Source organism: Sinocyclocheilus rhinocerous, unplaced genomic scaffold (genome assembly GCF_001515625.1).
Source record: "Sinocyclocheilus rhinocerous isolate Xijiao unplaced genomic scaffold, SAMN03320098_v1.1 scaffold5, whole genome shotgun sequence".
Taxonomy (NCBI): Eukaryota; Metazoa; Chordata; class Actinopteri; order Cypriniformes; family Cyprinidae; genus Sinocyclocheilus; species Sinocyclocheilus rhinocerous.
In genome coordinates this window covers 1,298,186-1,317,607 of record NW_015661874.1, presented here as the reverse complement: position 1 = coordinate 1,317,607, position 19,422 = coordinate 1,298,186, and the positions used below count along the sequence as shown (strand labels likewise).

The 19,422-nt window shown below is 35.8% G+C and overlaps 1 protein-coding gene across 10 annotated transcripts in view; it reads left to right on the top strand.

Moving 5' to 3' along the window:
- Window positions 1-19,422, top strand: part of syngap1b (synaptic Ras GTPase activating protein 1b) — a 138,011-nt gene that overhangs the window by 88,511 nt on the left and 30,078 nt on the right. For 9 of the 10 annotated variants that reach the window (XR_001638290.1, XM_016536335.1, XM_016536337.1 and 6 more), the window contains 9 exons: window positions 4,519-4,613; window positions 8,988-9,109; window positions 12,841-12,994; window positions 13,417-13,515; window positions 15,477-15,716; window positions 16,350-16,685; window positions 17,664-17,808; window positions 17,881-18,025; window positions 18,535-18,771. Coding sequence is in view for 9 of the 10 variants with exons in the window: in XM_016536335.1 (XP_016391821.1) it covers window positions 4,519-4,613; window positions 8,988-9,109; window positions 12,841-12,994; window positions 13,417-13,515; window positions 15,477-15,716; window positions 16,350-16,685; window positions 17,664-17,808; window positions 17,881-18,025; window positions 18,535-18,771 (1,573 nt within the window). In the remaining variant the exon portion in view is untranslated. Of the gene's footprint in view, window positions 1-4,518; window positions 4,614-4,958; window positions 5,049-8,987; window positions 9,110-12,840; window positions 12,995-13,416; window positions 13,516-15,476; window positions 15,717-16,349; window positions 16,686-17,663; window positions 17,809-17,880; window positions 18,026-18,534; window positions 18,772-19,422 lie in introns of those variants that run through there. The other variant, XM_016536343.1, reaches the window with a different exon arrangement.

Below are 19,422 nucleotides of genomic sequence, written 5' to 3'. Positions count from 1 at the left end.
ATATTTTGAAGAATGTTGGTAACCAAACAGTTTATGGTTTACAGTAGCCACAGTATGCAAAAATACAATGGCTACCATCAACTGTTTGGTTACCTACACTCTTCAAAATATATTTTTCTGTGCTCAAACACTCATACAGGTTTGGAACAACTTGATGTAAGGAAATGATGACAATTTAAATTTTTTGGCCAAATGAAGCCTTTAAGTTTTCTGTAACATTATGTTCACATATGCAAACGTTGCATTATCTAATTAAATATGCACTCATTTGCATATATTTCCAGAATAATAAACTGAACATTGCATAAAGCCTGGTCCAATTTTTTTTTTACATATTAGAGTTAAAGGCTTTTACTGAGGGGATCTCTCTTTTAATCGCTCCATAAATCACAAAATACCGCCAGAAAAAAACCACCATATTTAGAGGTTACAGTGGGTACGGAAAGTATTCAGACCCCCTTAAATTTTTCACTTTTTGTTATATTGCAGCCATTTGCTAAAATCATTTAAGTTAATTTTTTTTCCTCATTAATGTACACATAGCACCCCATATTGACAGAAAAACACAGAATTGTTGACATTTTTGCAGATTTATTAAAAAAGAAAAACTGAAATATCACATGGTCTTAAGTATTCAGACCCTTTGCTGTGACACTCATATATTTAACTCAGGTGCTGTCCATTTGTTCTGATCATCCTTGAGATGGTTCTACACCTTCATTTGAGTCCAGCTGTGTTTGATTATACTGATTGGACTTGATTAGGAAAGCCACACACCTGTCTATATAAGACCTTACAGCTCACAGTGCATGTCAGAGCAAATGAGAATCATGAGGTCAAAGGAATTGCCTGAAGAGCTCAGAGACAGAATTGTGGCAAGGCACAGATCTGGCCAAGGTTACAAAAAACTTTCTGCTGCACTTAAGGTTCCTAAGAGCACGGTGGCCTCCATAATCCTTAAATGGAAGACGTTTGGGATGACCAGAACCCTTCCTAGAGCTGGCTGTCCGGCCAAACTGAGCTATCGGGGGAGAAGAGCCTTGGTGAGAGAGGTAAAGAAGAACCCAAAGATCACTGTGGCTGAGCTCCAGAGATGCAGTCGGGAGATGGGAGAAAGTTGTAGAAAGTCAACCATCACTGCAGCCCTCCACCAGTCGGGGCTTTATGGCAGAGTGGCCCGACGGAAGCCTCTCCTCAGTTCAAGACACATGAAAGCCCGCATGGAGTTTGCTAAAAAACATCTGAAGGACTCCAAGATGGTGAGAAATAAGATTCTCTGGTCTGATGAGACCAAGATAGAACTTTTTGGCCTTAATTCTAAGCGGTATGTGTGGAGAAAACCAGGCACCTGTCCAATACAGTCCCAACAGTGAAGCATGGTGGTGGCAGCATCATGCTGTGGGGGTGTTTTTCAGCTGCAGGGACAGGACGACTGGTTGCAATTGAGGGAAAGATGAATGCGGCCAAGTACAGGGATATCCTGGATGAAAACCTTCTCCAGAGTGCTCAGGACCTCAGACTGGAACTAAGGTTTACCTTCCAACAAGACAATGACCCTAAGCACACAGCTAAAATAACGAAGGAGTGGCTTCACAACAACTCTGTGACTGTTCTTGAATGGCCCAGCCAGAGCCCTGACTTAAACCCAATTGAGCATCTCTGGAGAGACCTAAAAATGGCTGTCCACCAACGTTTACCATCCAACCTGGCAGAACTGGAGAGGATCTGCAAGGAGGAATGAGAGGATCCCCAAATCCAGGTGTGATAAACTTGTTGCATCTTTCCCAAAAAGTCTCATGGCTGTATTAGATCAAAAGGGTGCTTCTGCTAAATACTGAGCAAAGGGTCTGAATACTGTGACCATGTGATATTTCAGTTTTTCTTTTTAATAAATCTGCAAAAATGTCAACAATTCTGTGTTTTTCTGTCAATATGGGGTGCTGTGTGTACATTAATGAGGAAAAAAAATTAACTTAAATGATTTTAGCAAATGGCTGCAATATAACAAAGAGTGAAAAATTTAAGGGGGTCTGAATACTTTCCGTACCCACTGTATATATATATATTTTTTTTTTTTCATATCCACTTATAAAATTACATTATTTAGCTATTTTGAACAGACCAACTTAACCAACTTAAATTAAAACTCGTACTGTAAGTGACTGATTTAGAATAAAAATACTGTACATAGCACACATATAAATAATCAATAAATAGTCCATATTTAAACATTATTAATGATTTTTGTATAGAATGAATTATGTTTATAGTTGCTGACATTTCTTTTGCTTAATTGGCCATTTTAGATGGATTGATGCTTGTTGAAATGCATTATGGGATTGCCTTCATCACAACAGCCAAAAGAAGGTATCTTACCTTTTGGAACAGCCTTTGCGTTGGGAAAGCTGCCTACATTGGCAGTCCACTTGGTTTTGGGACAAAGCCATAGTGTCACTCGCAGCATCATATACGAGATGAGCCAGACTCCATCTCTCGCTGAAATGCAACATGGCACAAAAACGTAAAGAAAAGCCACATTGATTTTTTTTGCTCATATTGTTGTTTTAGTGGCTTAATGCGACAAACATATGACAAAATATGTCTTCCCATGATAAATTTTCCACTAAAAAGTTGTTAAAATGAATGTGATTAATGACGGATATCATTGATTACATCAGCAAGTGACAGTCTATAGTTCTTAATTTGTGATCTAAGATGTATTGGGTTGCAAAATGGCTAGTAACTGAATTTGGCAATTATTTAAGTTTGTTTTGCTGGTGATATGAGGGTATTAACCCCATTAACAGGTGTATTTATCACACATGATGTATTAAATCCACATCTGAAAGTATAAAGCAAATAGTGCTCGGATAGTCATGTTTGCATGATGGCCATCGTTATGTAGAATAAAATAACTTTTTCTAATCCACTGATGTGAAGTCTTTACAGTATGTCATGTGAATGAACAACTTTTGAACATGTTTGCCAAAAATACTATTTCTGTTAGATATTATTAGATATTTTTATTAGAATGGCTTCATCTGTGGCTATCTTTAAGTCTAAATGAAAAACGTATCTGTTCAATAAGGCTTTTAATTCTGGTTGAAGCACTCTTTATCCTTGTCCTATATTTTTGCTGCATGTTATGATGTTTTTCTTTCCTTTTTCTCTCCTTGTTCTTGGTTTTACTGTTTTTATTTTTCATTGTGTTTTTGCTGTTTTTAGTTATTCTGTTGTAAAGCACATTGGTCAACTCTGGTTGTAGTAAACAGTGCTATATAAATAAAATTGCCATTGCCATATTAAAAGTGGGGTAAAATACTTCACTAAAATGCAAATTCACTAAAATTAAATAAAATTCATTTTCATTATTGGGTGATTTATTCCTTTAATAATAAGCATACAATGTTATTTAGTATTATTTATATGCTATGAAGCCTATTTTGAATAGGCTTTTACTTTTATATTTTCATTTTTATTTTAGTTGAAGTTTTAGTAATTTTCTTATGTGCTCTTGTAATTTTTTTTATTAATTTTTTATATTTCTATTTACCTTTAATTTATTTTTATTTCAGTTTTAGTAATTTTAAAATTTAGTAATTAGTCATTTTAGTAACTTATTACTTATTTTAAATTATTTTTTATTCAGTTTGTTATCAAGGCAACATTTCTCATTTCTCATTTTTTTGTCTAATATTTATTATTTTTTATTATTTTATTTTATTTCAGTTAACAAAAACGGACCCACTTTATATTAAGCGGCCTTAACAACTATGTACTTACATTTAAATTAATCATTTGGTACAATGCACTTATTGTGTACATACATGTTTTTACATTGTACTTATATTTTAAAAATACCTGCGTGTAATTACATATGTAATTAATTTCTGTAATTACATTTATAATTACACTGTTGATCCATCCCTTACACCTTAACCCACCCTTAAACCTACCCATACCACCAAACCTGTCCCTAACCTTACCCGTATCCCACCTCAATAGCAGCAAAAGTGTTTTGCAATACAATATGAACACAATAAGTACATTGTACTTATTTTTTGATGTAAGTACATAGTAGTTAAGGCCACTTAATATAAAGTGGGACCACAAAAACTATTTTAAATAGTTTAGTTAACAATACACTATACACTATATGACACTATAAAATAAAAGACTTTTCAAATCTAATCAAATTTCTACAATCAGCTCAAATGTAATCAGAATTGTAAATGTAAATCAAATTTATGTAAACCTGATTGATATCCTCCGACTGAAGCTTAAAAAAAAAATGTCTGTGAGTCTGTGCCCGTCATACACTATGAAAAATATCTGACTGCTTAAAATCTGCAGACTGGCTCAGACTTTCGGCAACAACAAGCATTGACTCGTCCAAACTGCAAATCAGGGCAAAAATCTGTGCAAACATCATTGTTTTCCAGCCTGCTGTTATCTGCATTACATGTATTACATTATCTGCTGTTGGTTGTGATACTTTGCTCTGGCTCTCTCTTTCAGACCAAGCTCGGCTCCGGCGGAAGAGCATCGCCACCGGGAAGCAGCCAAGCATGGAGATCCCACCCCCTGCCCCCCCACAACCCTTCCGACAATCCGTGAGTACCCCGCCGACCCGCCCCGGATCCCTGTCTCCCTCCCTCACCCTCTCGCTCCCATTTGCACCTCTGCCCCTGTCTCCCTCCACCGGCCTCTCCTCTTCACAGTCCCAGAAGAGAGTCAGCACCCCTCCGCTCCCCCGTTCCCTGCCGCTCTCCCCGAGTGTCTCTCTGACTCTCCCCCCCTCTGTCCCGCTCTCTCATTGGGCTGCTGGTGAGTGGAAGGTTGTGGGTTCTAATCCAGGGACCGGACCCAGTGTGGCGGCTCTGCCCTCTCTTGAGGTAGGTTATCTAACAGCCGAGGTTGGTTGTGATACTTTGCTCTGGCTCTCTCTTTCAGACCAAGCTCGGCTCCGGCGGAAGAGCATCGCCACCGGGAAGCAGCCAAGCATGGAGATCCCACCCACTGCCCCCCCACAACCCTTCCGACAATCCGTGAGTACCCCGCCGTTCCGTCCCCGATCCCTGTCTCCCTCCCCCTCCCTCTCGCTCCCATTCGCACCTCTGCCCCTGTCTCCCTCCACCGGCCTGTCCTCTTCACAGTCACAAAAGAGAGTCAGCACCCCTCCGCTCCCCCGTTCCCTCCCGCTCTCCCCGACCATCTCTCTGACTCTCCCTCCCTCAGTCCCGCTCTCTCATTGGGCTGCTGGTGAGTGGAAGGTTGTGGGTTCTAATCCATGGACTGGACCCAGTGTGGCGGCTCTGCCCTCTCTTGAGGTAGGTTATCTAACAGCCGAGCTCGGCTTGTGCTGTGGGTTCGAGCGGCCGGCGTGTTAGACAAACAGTTAGTCACGCAGGAAGCAAACATGTTCATCTCTTCCCAAGCCAATAATTGAGGCATTATGTCTGAGTTCATCAAATTTAACGGCCAATTTCTTGGCGATAAACTAGTGGAGACCTTTTTGCCTGTTTAATAATAGGATGAATGAGAAGACTTGTTAGTGTCCCGGTTTAAGTCAAGTGTTTCGGGGATTTGAGCGGCATGGAAAAAGGGACAGTTCACCCAAAAAATTAAAATTCTGTCATCATTTGCTCACCCTCAAGTTATTCCAAAACTGTATGACTTTCTTTCTTCTGTTGAACGTAAAAGAAGATATTTGGAAGAATGTTGGTAACCAAATAGTTGACGGTAGCCATTGACTTCCATTTTATTTGACAGAATTTTAATTTTTGGGTGAACTGTCCCTTTAAAACTGAAATGAAATAATGAAAATGTACAATTGTAGCTCTGCCAAAAAAAAGAATACAATATTGTTACTCTGCGATAAAATGAACATGAATACTTTTGTTTAGTGTCCCGGTTTAAATGAAATGCATTTTATCAGCATGAAAAGTAAACTGTAAACTGAAAAAAAAAATTAAATGTTTTTTTTTTTAGTGATAAACTAATGTAGACCTTTTTTTCTGTTTAAATTAGGATGAGCGTGATGACTTTTGTTTAGGTTTACTGTCCCTGTTTAATTTAAATGCTAAGGGATTGAATGTCATGAAAAATACTTAAAACTGAAAATAATACATATGAACCATTGCAACCATGATCAATTTTTCTAAAATAATTGTTTTGGACATGATTATTTATAACTGCCCATTTTACAGAAACAGTGGTTACTGCAAAAATATTAGAAATATAGGAAAATATATTATTTTCAAAGTTGTACTAAAACAAGGATTATTAGAGTATGTTTAACAAGAACTCTTTCTGCTCAAAACTTTCTCATTTACTGCAGTGTGTTACTAGTGGTTTCTCAGTATTTATTTGTGAATGTTTATTTGCAATTTCTGAGTGAAAATGATTGCAAATTAAATCCTACACCATTTTTTTCTCTCTCTGTGTAGTGAAAAATAAAAGCCAAACAAATCAATTCAAGGTATTATCTGTGAGTTAAAAAATTTAATTTTTAATTGCTGTATGGTTGCTTATTGGCCCTAGTCAAAAGAGTCCATCTGTGATTTTCTGCCTCTAGATATGACTCGAGTCTCTTATTCAGTGTTAGTTCATGAGATTTTTGACCAGTTTTTTGTCTGGTAGACAAAAATTGTAAAAAAATAAATACAACAAATAAATAAGTTGTCCTATTACTTAGCACCACAGCTCTCTTTAACATGGCACATGAATTGAGGCATCATTCATTTCTGTCGCTAAGTAAAAAAAATGCTTGTTGAAGTATGAGCAGTAGTAATATTGATGCTTACATTAGCAAACACTACTAAAAACTGTATTAACAGAACATTTTGGCAGAAACTCTGGTTGCTGTGGTACATTTTTTGGGAAGGTGATGTCAGCAAATTACTGCGATAGTAAAAGAGGTACGCCAATGACATGATACTGCAATACCGTAACGTTTTTTACATGCTTAATATTTGATTGGTAATCAGAATATAATTTTGTAAGTTAATATATGATATTAGAAAAGTGCATAAAGGCACTTTTTAAAGTCTATTTTTATTAAATTATTCTCACTTTCATGGATATAGAAGACCACAAAGAGTCTTAATATCAGTCCTTTCTGAAATTAATCTAAATTCTGCTTTAGAAACTCATTTAGGACTGCAGAAATCAAGCATAACGTTAGTTCTGGCAGGTCACGTTAGTCAAGCTCGCATCAGCTGACTTTCAGCTGATCCCCATCAACCTATGGGAATACGACACCTATCTAAGCATTCATATATAAGGTCCCTCAGTATTATCAGCAGTTTTCGCATTGCTCAATAGCTAATTACCCTCCTCCATCCCCAACTCCTCCTCTGTCAGTCAGGATTCAGCCTTCGGATTCTCCTTTGAATCAGACTAATTCAAAAATGTGTACATAACATTATTGAACTTTAACGATATCTGCAATACATTTATGTTGGTTCTGTTCTGTTTACCCTGGGGGGTTATTGCTGCTCTCCCTGCTCTCATCCATGAATCTCACAATTATATGTGACCCTGGAACACAAAACCAGTCTTAAGTGTCAATTTTTTCATCTGAAAGCTGAATAAATAAGCTTTCCTGTATGCGCAGGGAGTTCTTGCCCAGAACAGAACCATACCGTCAATCCAAACTGTATGCTAATTGTCAATCATCTTGACGATAGTGGTCCTGACAGAACTGACTGGAAATAATACTTCTTGCATGGCAGCAAAGTTTTTGGGTAGGTTTTAGGCTTTGGATCTGTGTAAATGAAATGCTGCTTTCCAAATGGGAGATTTTCCAAATATAATCTGAAGTTTCTTTGTGAGTGTAATACTGAGGGTTAGTAGTTTAAAATAAGCCTCCTAACCAGAACGTTTGAGAAATATCAATACACTGCTGCCTTGCAAAAACTATAATCATCACAGAGCAAATGAGTTTCACAGCTTCATCTGCTGTGTCTAAACATTCTTCTGTTGATGGGTTGTCTCTTTTCAGGTTGTATCTGAGATTGCACATTTTATGAAAGCATTACGAACTCAGTGAGATGATCCAACCTTTTTTTTTTTACTCTGCCGTGGCGTGAACCTCTTTCCTGCTGTTGCCAGTCTGTTCTTACTGTAGGCGTCAGGAAATATTCATGAAGCAACACTTCCCACTATTGGTTGAGTGTGGATAGTGCAACATTGCTGGAGTGTTTTGCCACCAGCAAAGGATTTCAGTCAGTTGCACCACAATTTTGCATCTGTTCATCTAATTAATGTTATAATTATGTATATTATTAATTTCATGGAACATGATCTTTACTTAATATCCTAATGATTTTTGGCATAAAATAAAAATCTATAATTTTGACCCATACAATGTATTTTTGGCTATTGCTACAAATATACCCCAGCGACTTAAGACTGGTTTTGTGCTCCAGGGTCACATATGTATAAAGTCTGTGTGTGTGTGTGTATGTATAAAACATTTGTACATTTTATATTAATCGCTCATCTCCATATAATTAGTAATAAAATAAAAAAAACTATATAAAACAAAAAAAATAAATACATATAAAACAGTTTTTTACACTTTACTCCATTTAGTCGTTTTATTATAATAATACATATTCTAAATATTTTATAATATTTTATAAATAATAGTTATAATAAATATTTTTATAAAACTGTTTTTAAAGTTTATTCCATTTTTTGTCTAATTTTTGTCATTATCACAAAGGCTTGGATAAAGATGAAGCATGTTTTTTTTTTCAATGTTAAAATACTTTATCTGTAAAGTATTTAACCTAACTTCCTGCACACTGTATGTTTTATAGTTAGTTTATAAAGTCATCATAAAGTGTAAAAAAAAAAAAAAAGGAATACTGCCTGTTTTTACATTTTCAAGTATCTGACTATGCAATCCAAATAATCCTTTCCTTAGGTTTGTGTTCTGTGGTCATGCATATTAATTCTGAGTCTGTTCTTTTTCTCAGAGTTTTCTCAGTAGAAGACTGAAGGGGTCCATTAAGCGGGCCAAGAGTCAGCCCAAACTGGACCGAACCAGCAGCTTCCGCCACATGATCCTCCCTCGTTTCCGCAGCGCCGACCAGGACCGGTACCGTCCAAACTCTTCCTCCCATAATGCCATGCTGAAACAGTGCCGTGTCAAGATATTCCACTTCAAAGCCTCTTTGGTACGGTGGCCGAGAGAGCTCAACACGCTGCAACTTAACAAAACACATGCAAATAGAAAAAGCGCCAGCAAATAAAGAAAACATCATCATCAACAGTTTGACAACACATGTGCTGCAAATACTCAAAATACAGAAACGCGCTACAAATACTCACAACACAACCAAATACAGAAACGTGCTGCAAATACGCATAATACAGAAAAACATTGCAAGTAGCACAGACCACAACAGAACCCTTACGAAAATTAACCATGGTTTTACTACAAATAAAACCAAATGGTTACTATTGGATTTAATTTAACCATGGATTCGCTACACGGTTATCATGTTTTTTTGGTGTATTGATTACCAAAGTTGTACAAATACCATGGTTAAACTATTGTTAGTGTAGCAAAACCATGAGCAATTTGTGGTTACCATGGTAACTATAGTAACCTTTCAGAGGAGACATTGATAAGCATGTCTCAGCCAGGTTCGTCACATTTCCGATGTGGTCTGTGAGTATTTGCAGCATGTGTGTTGTCAAACTGATGAAGATGTTTTCTTAAGTGGTTGGTGTTTTTTTTTTTCTATTTCCATTTGCAGCGCGTTGAGCTCTCTCGGCCACCATACTTTGGTGTGAATGAGTGTTATACAGTCAAAAAGGGACAGTTCGCCCAAAAATGAAAATTCTGTCATCATTTACTCACCCTCAAGTTGTTCCAGACCTGTACGAGTTGAACTTTTTTATGTTGACTATGGAAGTCAATGGCTACCGTTAACTGTTTGGCCACAAACATTCTTCAAAATATCTTCTTTTGTGTTCAACAGAAGGGAAATAACTCATACAGGTTTGAAACAACATGAGGGTCAGCCAAAGATGACAGAATGTTTATTATCCCTTTAAAGGGATAGTTCACTCACAAATATGCATGTGTTATTTTCTTTCTTCTGTGAAACACAAAATGAGATCCAAACTGCTATTTTTTTCAGTGGTTTGTGGTGAATTATACTGTCAAACTCCAAAAAAGCACCAGAAAAGCATCATAAAAAGAGTTCAAATGACTAGTGCATTGCATTATATGGTAAGGTAGAGAGAGAGAGAGAGAGAGAGAGAGAGAGAGTGAAGGAGTCGTTTTGTGTTTCATAAAAGAATTAAAATAGTGTCAGATTGGAATAAAATAGAGGTCAGCAAATCATGATTTTTGGATGAAATGCTCCGTTAAAGGCTGGTTTGCACTCCAGTTTAAATCTCTCAATCTGGAAAATTCCTTAATATCCTTCTTCAAGCATCCCGACAGGTGCTGAGGTGCTCTTGTCACGGTTTATTCATTCATTTATTCATGCTCAGAGCTCTATGCTCACCCACGGTCAGCCTGTGGTCTTCCAGAAAAAGGCAGGTCATGGTTTTTGAAGTTCTTTGCTCAGTTTGGACAGGGAAGTGCTCCACTGACGTTTGGTTTTTAAAGAGGATGTTTTCGCTGTGTTGTAGCTTTGAAATGAAGGCTGTGCTGCTGACTGTTTTGAGTAATTCAAACAGACAACTCCTCTTTCATATAATCGTTTGATTCAACCCTTAACTGGAATGGGAGTGAGCTGGATTGTGGTATGATGCACAAATGGAGTCTAACAGCTGGAGTGGCAGCGTGGGGGCAGAATTTCAGTGCTGTGAACCGAGTCTCAGCGAAAGGCTGCATTTCTTATGCTGTGTTTCATTTTAGGATGTACTGTAATTGTGATATAATCCACCTGAACTCAAAGAGAACTGATAGTCAGGATCCAGTCAAATTTGATATGCCAGCAATTATGCGTTGGAATTTTGTGTAGAAACCTCACTTATCTTTTGGATTTGACTGACCGCGTCCCAAAAGCTTGTTTGTGTAGATGTAAATGGGATAGTTCATCCAAATTCTGTTCCGAATGTCGTTCCAAGTACAAAATGAGGATCTTTGGAAAATGTCCAAATGGTTTTTTCCATACAAATGAAAGTTAATGGTGAATTATCCTGTCAGGCTGAATAAAATATAAAAATAAAACTCCATAAAAGTGGCTCATATGATAGCTCTGTGCGATGACCAGACTTTGTTCGTCTCAGTTGCTAAATACATAATAGCTTTCCAAGAAGAATAATCCCAGTTTCTTCTTCCTCTAGATGAGTCTCCTCACCTGCTCAAAAGCCAAACATAAAGGAGGATGGATGTTATGTTAAAAAATAAAATGTACAGTATGAGATAAAACATGTAAAATCGAAAGCACCCCGTTGATTAGTTTGCGGTTGTATTGCAAGATTGTTTCGATCACCTTAATGTTTAATTTTTTTTTTATGTTTGCAGTGTAATTAGACTGCCTTTTGAATGTTATTAAAAATACAAAAAATAAGAAATACATGAAAAATTTAAAATAAATATTCACTAAAAAGTAAAATGTTATCAAAATACACTGACAATCCACAAATAGAAGTGTTATTTTATACTCACCAAGGCTGTTTTGTTTGATCAAAAATACAGTAAAACAGTAATATTGTGATATAATAAATATTACAAAATACAATACATTTTACAGAAAATATTTTACAGAAAATAATTTTACAATACATATTGCAAAATACAAATAAATATTACAGAAAATAATTGTTTTGTTTTAAAATATATTTTATGTAATATATTTATTAGGGCAAAGCTGAATTTTCAGTCTTCAGTGTCACATGATCCTTCAGAAATCATTCTAATATGCTGATTTGCTGCTCATGAAACATTTCTTATTGTCATTGTTGAAAACAGTTGTACTGCTTAATATGTTTTGCACAAATCGTGCTACTTTTTATAATTCTTTGATAAATAGAAGATGCGTTTCAGCATTTCCAAGAAACTATACACTAAACACTAAGCTATTGATTCTTAGTGAATTCGCCCCAAATGTTCAATTGCTCATGATTTATCTCATGATTGGTGATAGAGGCTGATGTTGTTCTCCATAAATCACAGAGAAAGAACTTCCAAGGAAAGTCGACTTGTGTAATATCAAATGAAATACTGACCTCGTCATGTCGGTGTGTGATGTAAGCTCAACCTGTGAGCGTCTAGTTCAAAAGAACAACATTTATTTGAAATATAAATATTTTGTAACATTATAAATGACTGTCACTTTTAATCTTTTTAATGCATCTTTGCTGAATAAAAGTATCATCTTCCTTGTGTGTGTGTGTGTGTGTGTGTGAAAATGTATATAAATATAAATTATATTCATATAAATATATTTATATAAATTAAATTATATCAATTATTTAATTCAGCAGACAATTGATATATAGTGCATGAGTTCATGAGACTACTTTTATGATAATTTTTTGGTGCTTTAATATCATTTTTGTAGCTTGACAGCCCCTGCTTTCTTTGTATGGATAAAAGCTCCTTGGTCATCCTGCTAAACATCTTCTTTTGTGTTCCTTGAAACAGAACAGTCATTTTTCCATCTCTGTCCTGTTGTGCTCTTGTTACTGCTGCGTCTCAGTCCTTCATTCTGTCTGTCTGTCTGTCTTTGTCTTCCTCCTTTCAGTTCCCACAGTTTACGTAACATTTCAAATGAAATACTGACCTCGTCATGTCGGTGTGTGATGTAAGCTCAACCTGTGAGCGTCTTCTCTCTCAGACCTGCTGTTCTTGCTCCCTCACAGGACTCGTCTGATGCAGAGCTTCAAAGAATCACACTCCCATGAGTCTTTGCTGTCTCCCAGCAGCGCAGCCGAGGCCTTGGATCTGACACTTGATGAAGATGCGGTCATCAAGCCTGTTCACTCCAGTATACTCGGACAGGAGTACTGTTTTGAGGTGATCTAGAGCAAACTGTACACTTCAGACTCATAAGTTGCATGATCCTTACCGAATCTACCAGATGTTTATTAAATATTGCATTTTTTTATTATTTAGTACAGTTCTAATGGAGCAATTTCACATATTTAAATGTATTTCTACATCAATATTGTAATGCATTACTTTTAAAAGTAACTTTCCCCAACACTATATACTGTATATATTGCTCTATCATTCTATGAAATGAAGAACAACAATGAAATCTGTGAATGTTCTGTCAGTTTCACTTGGTGCCACTATTGACACAGAAATCACACATTTAATCTTAAAATCATCAAATGTGTGACTGTATTAACTCCAGTGCCCTGTGGAATTTTGTTGCTCTGTCTCATAATTACGCTGATGGTTGAAATAGTGAAACTCCTAATTCCTTTACTTAGGTGATAACTTCTTCAGGAACGAAGTGTTTTGCCTGTCGGTCGGCTGCGGAGCGAGACAAATGGATAGAGAATCTGCAGAGAGCTGTCAAACCAAACAAAGTGAGTGTAAAGAAGAAAAAGAAAAGAAGAGCTCTCAACTCTCTTTCCTCTTCTTCCATGACTGCATCAGTCTACTTCAGTAACAACCTCTCCTGTCATTTCCATCTTTACACTCATTTCACCCTCTACTGTTATACTTGTAGGATTCCTGAATGAACATGAAACAGCTTCCATGTGCTGTCCTGCCTCATAATGAAACAAATGCTTTCTTTTTTTAATCTGGTATACTCATATGTATCCCAAAGGCTGATACAGAATGCTGGATTCACCTGCAGATGTCTATTGGCTGTGTCTGTCGTGAGGGTTTTGAATGGGTGGGCTTTGAAAAGAGAGCGGTGTGGATTGACTCGTCCAGATGTTCAGGCAGCGGGAGTTTGGGCTGAATCGTGTTGTGTGGAGAACATGGGCACAGGCGTCCAAAAATGATCGGCCCGCTCAGTCTTGCAACAGATGCGTTGTCAATATTACAGTAAATGAGGACAGACCAAGGGTGTTCATTAGTTTATTAGCTGATTAGTTGAAGAAGTTTCTGAAGTGGTAGAAAAAGCCACAGATGTGCATCACTGATAAGTTCACAGCAAACCACTGAAGCACTCAATGACAAAAAACATGAGTTGAACATATGTTACCATGATAATATCATGATTTTGGACATGTACCATAGGAATACAGTGGGGTTTTACCATAGTTTCTTTGAGGTAGTCACAGATGGAGTCACAATCTGTTCACTGACCGTCAAAACTGGAAAGTACAACCGGAAAGCTCTAATCAGAATTAATACATAACTTTTGGGATTCAGGTTGCACAGGTTTTTACCAGTCCAACAGAAAACAAAGTTATGTTTATGAGTGCAATGTGAGCTTTGTGTGAATGTGTGAAATCATCACCATGTGTTCACTAATGTTTTGAAAGATTTTCAAAGTTTTAAGGTGCTCAGTAACAAGTAAATTAGATATCCACAATCAGAACAGTATACTTAATTTTATTTGTTGAATATTATAACTATATTATTAGTATTATAAGTCTATTATTAATAAATGAAGGGTTAATATAAATATAATAATATTTTTAATATAAAGTTAATTTAATAATAACAATAATAATTGCTATTTATTATTTTAGGATGGTCAGAACTTCAGATCATAAATAACTATAAATATTCTAAATATAAATATATTAATAATAAATCAAATCAAATTACCTTCACTGTCACATTTACATTTATAAATTTAGCTATATTTATTTATAATAAATGTATTAATGTCAGGAAAATGTCATATCTATTAACAATAACAATTATTACTATTATTATTATTATTATTATAGGATGGACAGAAATTTAATATATAAATTTAAATGATATAAATATATTTATAAAACACATTTTGTTCATAAAATAATAATAATTATTATTGCTATTTATTACTTTAGGATAGACATAAATTCAGATCATATATACATATTATTATTAATAATAATGTTTTGTAAATATAAATATATAAACATAAAATTTAATTTATATTAATAATGATAATAATAAATATTATAATTAGTTATTGAGTTGAATTGCTATTTATTGTTTTAGAATGTACAGATTTTTTTTTCATGACTGTAGCATGTTATCTTCACTTTATTTTTTTTAATAAAAGGACGGGAGCTTTGGAAATCTGTTTTTCAGGGTATATTTAGTGCATCTATGATTGCCAGTAGAAAGTAGCATTTTGATGGTTTTAATGACTCATCATTCTGTGAGACCACTCCGGCACTTTAGACACGCAGTAGGTGTTAGACTAACAGTAGTTCAGATCATTATCCTTTCTAAATCACTGCAGTCTCTCTTGTCTGTCCGCATGCTTGATGACACATTTGAAGTTCTGCAAACCCCCTCACCACCTCACCTACAGTTTATATGCTGCAAATATGATTGTGTTGGCATTACTGTCTCTGTTTCCCATACTCAGGACAACAGTCGACGCGTCGACAACGTTCTGAAGCTGTGGATCATCGAGGCCCGTGAACTCCCACCCAAAAAGCGCTATTATTGTGAACTGTGCTTGGATGACATGCTATACGCCCGCACCACCAGCAAACCCCGAACCGATACTGTCTTCTGGGGTGAGCACTTTGAGTTCAACAACCTGCCAGCTGTCCGCAACCTCCGCCTTCATCTTTACAAAGAGACAGACAAGAAAAGACGCAAGGTAAAGGACCACATCACACTCTTTATATATATATATATAAAATTAAAAATGTACATATAAAAATATGTATTTTAAAAATAAAATATATTTAAAAATTAAGTGATATATTTTATGCTAATATAAATGTAATTCTATATAATCAAAAGTGTATAGTAGCATAATATTAATAGTATTTTTATTAAATATTTTTTATAATATACAAATATATAATATTCAATATATATAATATTTGTGTATATATTCATTATTATGTGTGTGCATAATTTATGCATTAATAAATACATTATATATGATCATATAAATGACTCCCATACACTCAAAAACTTTTTTTTTTTTCTTTTTTTTTTTGCAAATAATGCTAGCAAATAATGCTTCAAGGCAATTGTCAATTAAAAATATAAACAAAGATGAGCCTTTGATATGTCTTACTCCAACTTCCTTTTTCAGCAGGAAATGCAAAACTCAAAGAAAATAAAAAGTACAAAATACAAAAGTGCACTTGTCAAGCAATTCAACAGTTTCTGACTTTGCTGCAATTGATTGTAGCTAAAGGACACTGGCATTTCATTAGCATCCTGCTATCTTAAGGTGAATGATCATCATTTGTTTCGTCAATTTCTTTGACCATAACAGGAGAAGAGCACATATCTGGGCTTGATCAGCATTCCCATTTCCAGCATCACTGGTCGTCAGTTTGTGGAGCAATGGTACCCCGTCATTCAGCCCAGTGTCCTGGCCAAGGGTGGTGGTGTTGGAGGGGGCAAAATCATCAACGCCTCCCTGCGGCTCAAGTCGCGCTTTCAGACCATGAGCATCCTGCCGATGGAGCTGTATAAAGAGTTCGCAGAGTATGTGACCAACAACTACCGTACGCTGTGCGCCGTTCTGGAGCCGCTGCTGAGTGTCAAGAGCAAAGAGGAAGTGGCCTGTGCTCTGGTGCACATCCTGCAGAGCACAGGGAAGGCCAAGGTATAACTTTGTTTGAATAATGTTTGTTGTAAGTAGGTTATTTACTATGTTCCAAAAACCTAGTGAGCTGCCTAATTAGACAGCATTTTAGAACATCGTATGTGTGCTCCTGACCCAAAATATTATGACAAAGACAATCCCAGAATGTATTGTGCTAAACTGAGTTAAGTAACTGGCAATTATATATGCTTTTGAAAAATTATTTTAATTAGCCAATTAGATGCTTTCCTCTCCATGTATAACATTTTACCATGTTAAATCCAAAAGTCAGAGAAAATTAGCAGAAGACTGCTAATGACCTTCTAATATTTGATTTAATAGTGACAATTATTGAAAATGGACTATTTTACTTAATATGTGTATATGTTGTTATTTTTATGTATGCATTTCTGGGAATGAAAATGTGTGTGTAATATTTTACCATGTTGAAAAAATCTGCGACTTAATGTAGACCTGCTAATATTTCATTAAATACTGAAAACTATTGGAAAAATAGTGTAATCTAATTAAAAATGGACTGTTTTATCTGATATTTGTGTATATGTATTTCTATGCATTTTAGAGAATCGAATTGTTAGTTCAAACATCAAACTCTGTGCAAGTGCGAATAAAATTAATTTTTCTTACAGTTTTAGTTTTAGTAATTTCAGTACTTCAACTTAAAATTTCGTATAATAGTTAACTTATTTCACTTAGTTGCCAAGGCAACATTTCTAAATTTCGTTTAACTTATACGTTTTTTATCTACTTTTTAGATTTGATTTCAGCTTTATTTCAATTACCAAAAACATTTTTTATAACAATAACAACATTGTTGCTGCCTTTGTAGGGCACTCCAAATCACTCACTTATTTGGTTCTATCACAATTAGGAGACTGCATATGTCGACAGTAGACAACAAGGCAACTCACTGAGTTTAATTATATGTAAGGTAATTGTGAAGTGATTACAGATGTCTCTTCTTTTGCTCTGCACAAGGATTTTCTTTCAGACATGGCGATGTGTGAGGTGGACCGTTTTATCGATCGAGAGCACCTGATCTTCAGAGAGAACACCCTGGCCACCAAAGCCATAGAAGAGTACCTCAAACTCATCGGACACAAGTACCTCAAAGACGTTTTAGGTGAGACTTCCTCACACTATCATTGTCTCAGTCGCTGTACGCTCACACATTAATGGTTTCATTTGGTTTCAGGTGATTTTATCCGAGCGCTGTATGAGTCAGAGGAGAACTGTGAAGTCGACCCAATGAGGACTCCACCTTCTGTGCTGCCCGAACATCAAGCCAACCTCCGGATGTGCTGTGAGCTCGCACTCTGCAAAATTGTCAACTCTCATTGGTTAGTTACAGTGCTGACATAGACCATCCTTTTATAGACCATTTATACAGTCTTCTCTCACTCTCACACACACACACACACATTAAAATGTTACAAAAGATTTCTATTTCAAATAAATGTTGTTCTTTTGAATGTTGTATTCATCGAAAAAGTATCACGGTGTATATTTAGATTTCTATTTCAAATAAATGTTGTTCTTTTGAATGTTGTATTCATCGAAAAAAGTATCATGGTGTATATTTCAGTGCACCACACCTTTTTTAAAACAGTTTGAGTGCCTAAACAACTGTTTAATGATAGCTATGATCTTCTTAACAATCTTTAAGATTGCATGATGAATGTTATATGAAACATATAGAGAAAACTGGTAATTGATAACAATTCACATTATCCTTCATCCTGAATTTCCAGCCTATATTTTAATATATTTTACATGAAGATGCAGTGAAAATATCACACTAACTGCTTAAATCTAAATGGAAATAATCTGCATTATTTGTTTTTCCCAGTGTGTTTTCAAGAGAACTAAAAGAGGTGTTTGCGTCCTGGCGTGTTCGATGTGCTGAGAGGGGAAGAGAAGACATTGCAGATCGACTGATCAGTGGTTCCCTCTTCCTGCGCTTCCTGTGTCCAGCCGTCATGTCGCCATCCTTATTCAACCTCACACAGGAGTACCCCGATGAGCAGACTTCACGCACACTCACCCTCATAGCCAAAGTTGTGCAGAACCTTGCAAACTTCTCAAAGTCAGTACACACTTCTTTAAGGTCTTTTAACTTTATTGCCATGTCATCATTTCCTGTTGCATTATGAGAGCACAGTAGCTTGCATTCATGCTGGTCTTTTCAGCAGGATAACCATTCTGATCGGGGATGCATGATATATTGGGATCATATTGGTTATCAACCAATATTTTATTTTATTTTATCATCTGATATTTATTTTGTTCATTCTCCTTTTCCCCATTCTGTTTCAAGATGCATAATATAATGGAACCAAACTGGTTATAAACTAATTTGATTTGGAATACATGATATGTTGATACTGGTTATCAACCACATATTTTTATTTTATTTCATTTGATTCTTTCATTTGAATACATGTACCGTCACACCCCTAATTTAGGCAAATAAAGATCATGGTTATCGTAACAGCCAGAATTTTAGTATCAGTGCATCCCTAATTGTGATCATGATATGTGACCCTGGACCACAAAACCAGTCTTTTAAGTGTCAATTTTTCAAAATTGAGATTTATACATCATCTGAAAGCTGAATAAATAAGCTTTCCATTGATGTATGGTTTGTTAGGATAGGACAATATTTGGTTCGAGAGACTACTATTTGAATATCTGGAATCTGAGGGTGCAAAAAATCTAAATATTGAGAAAATCACCT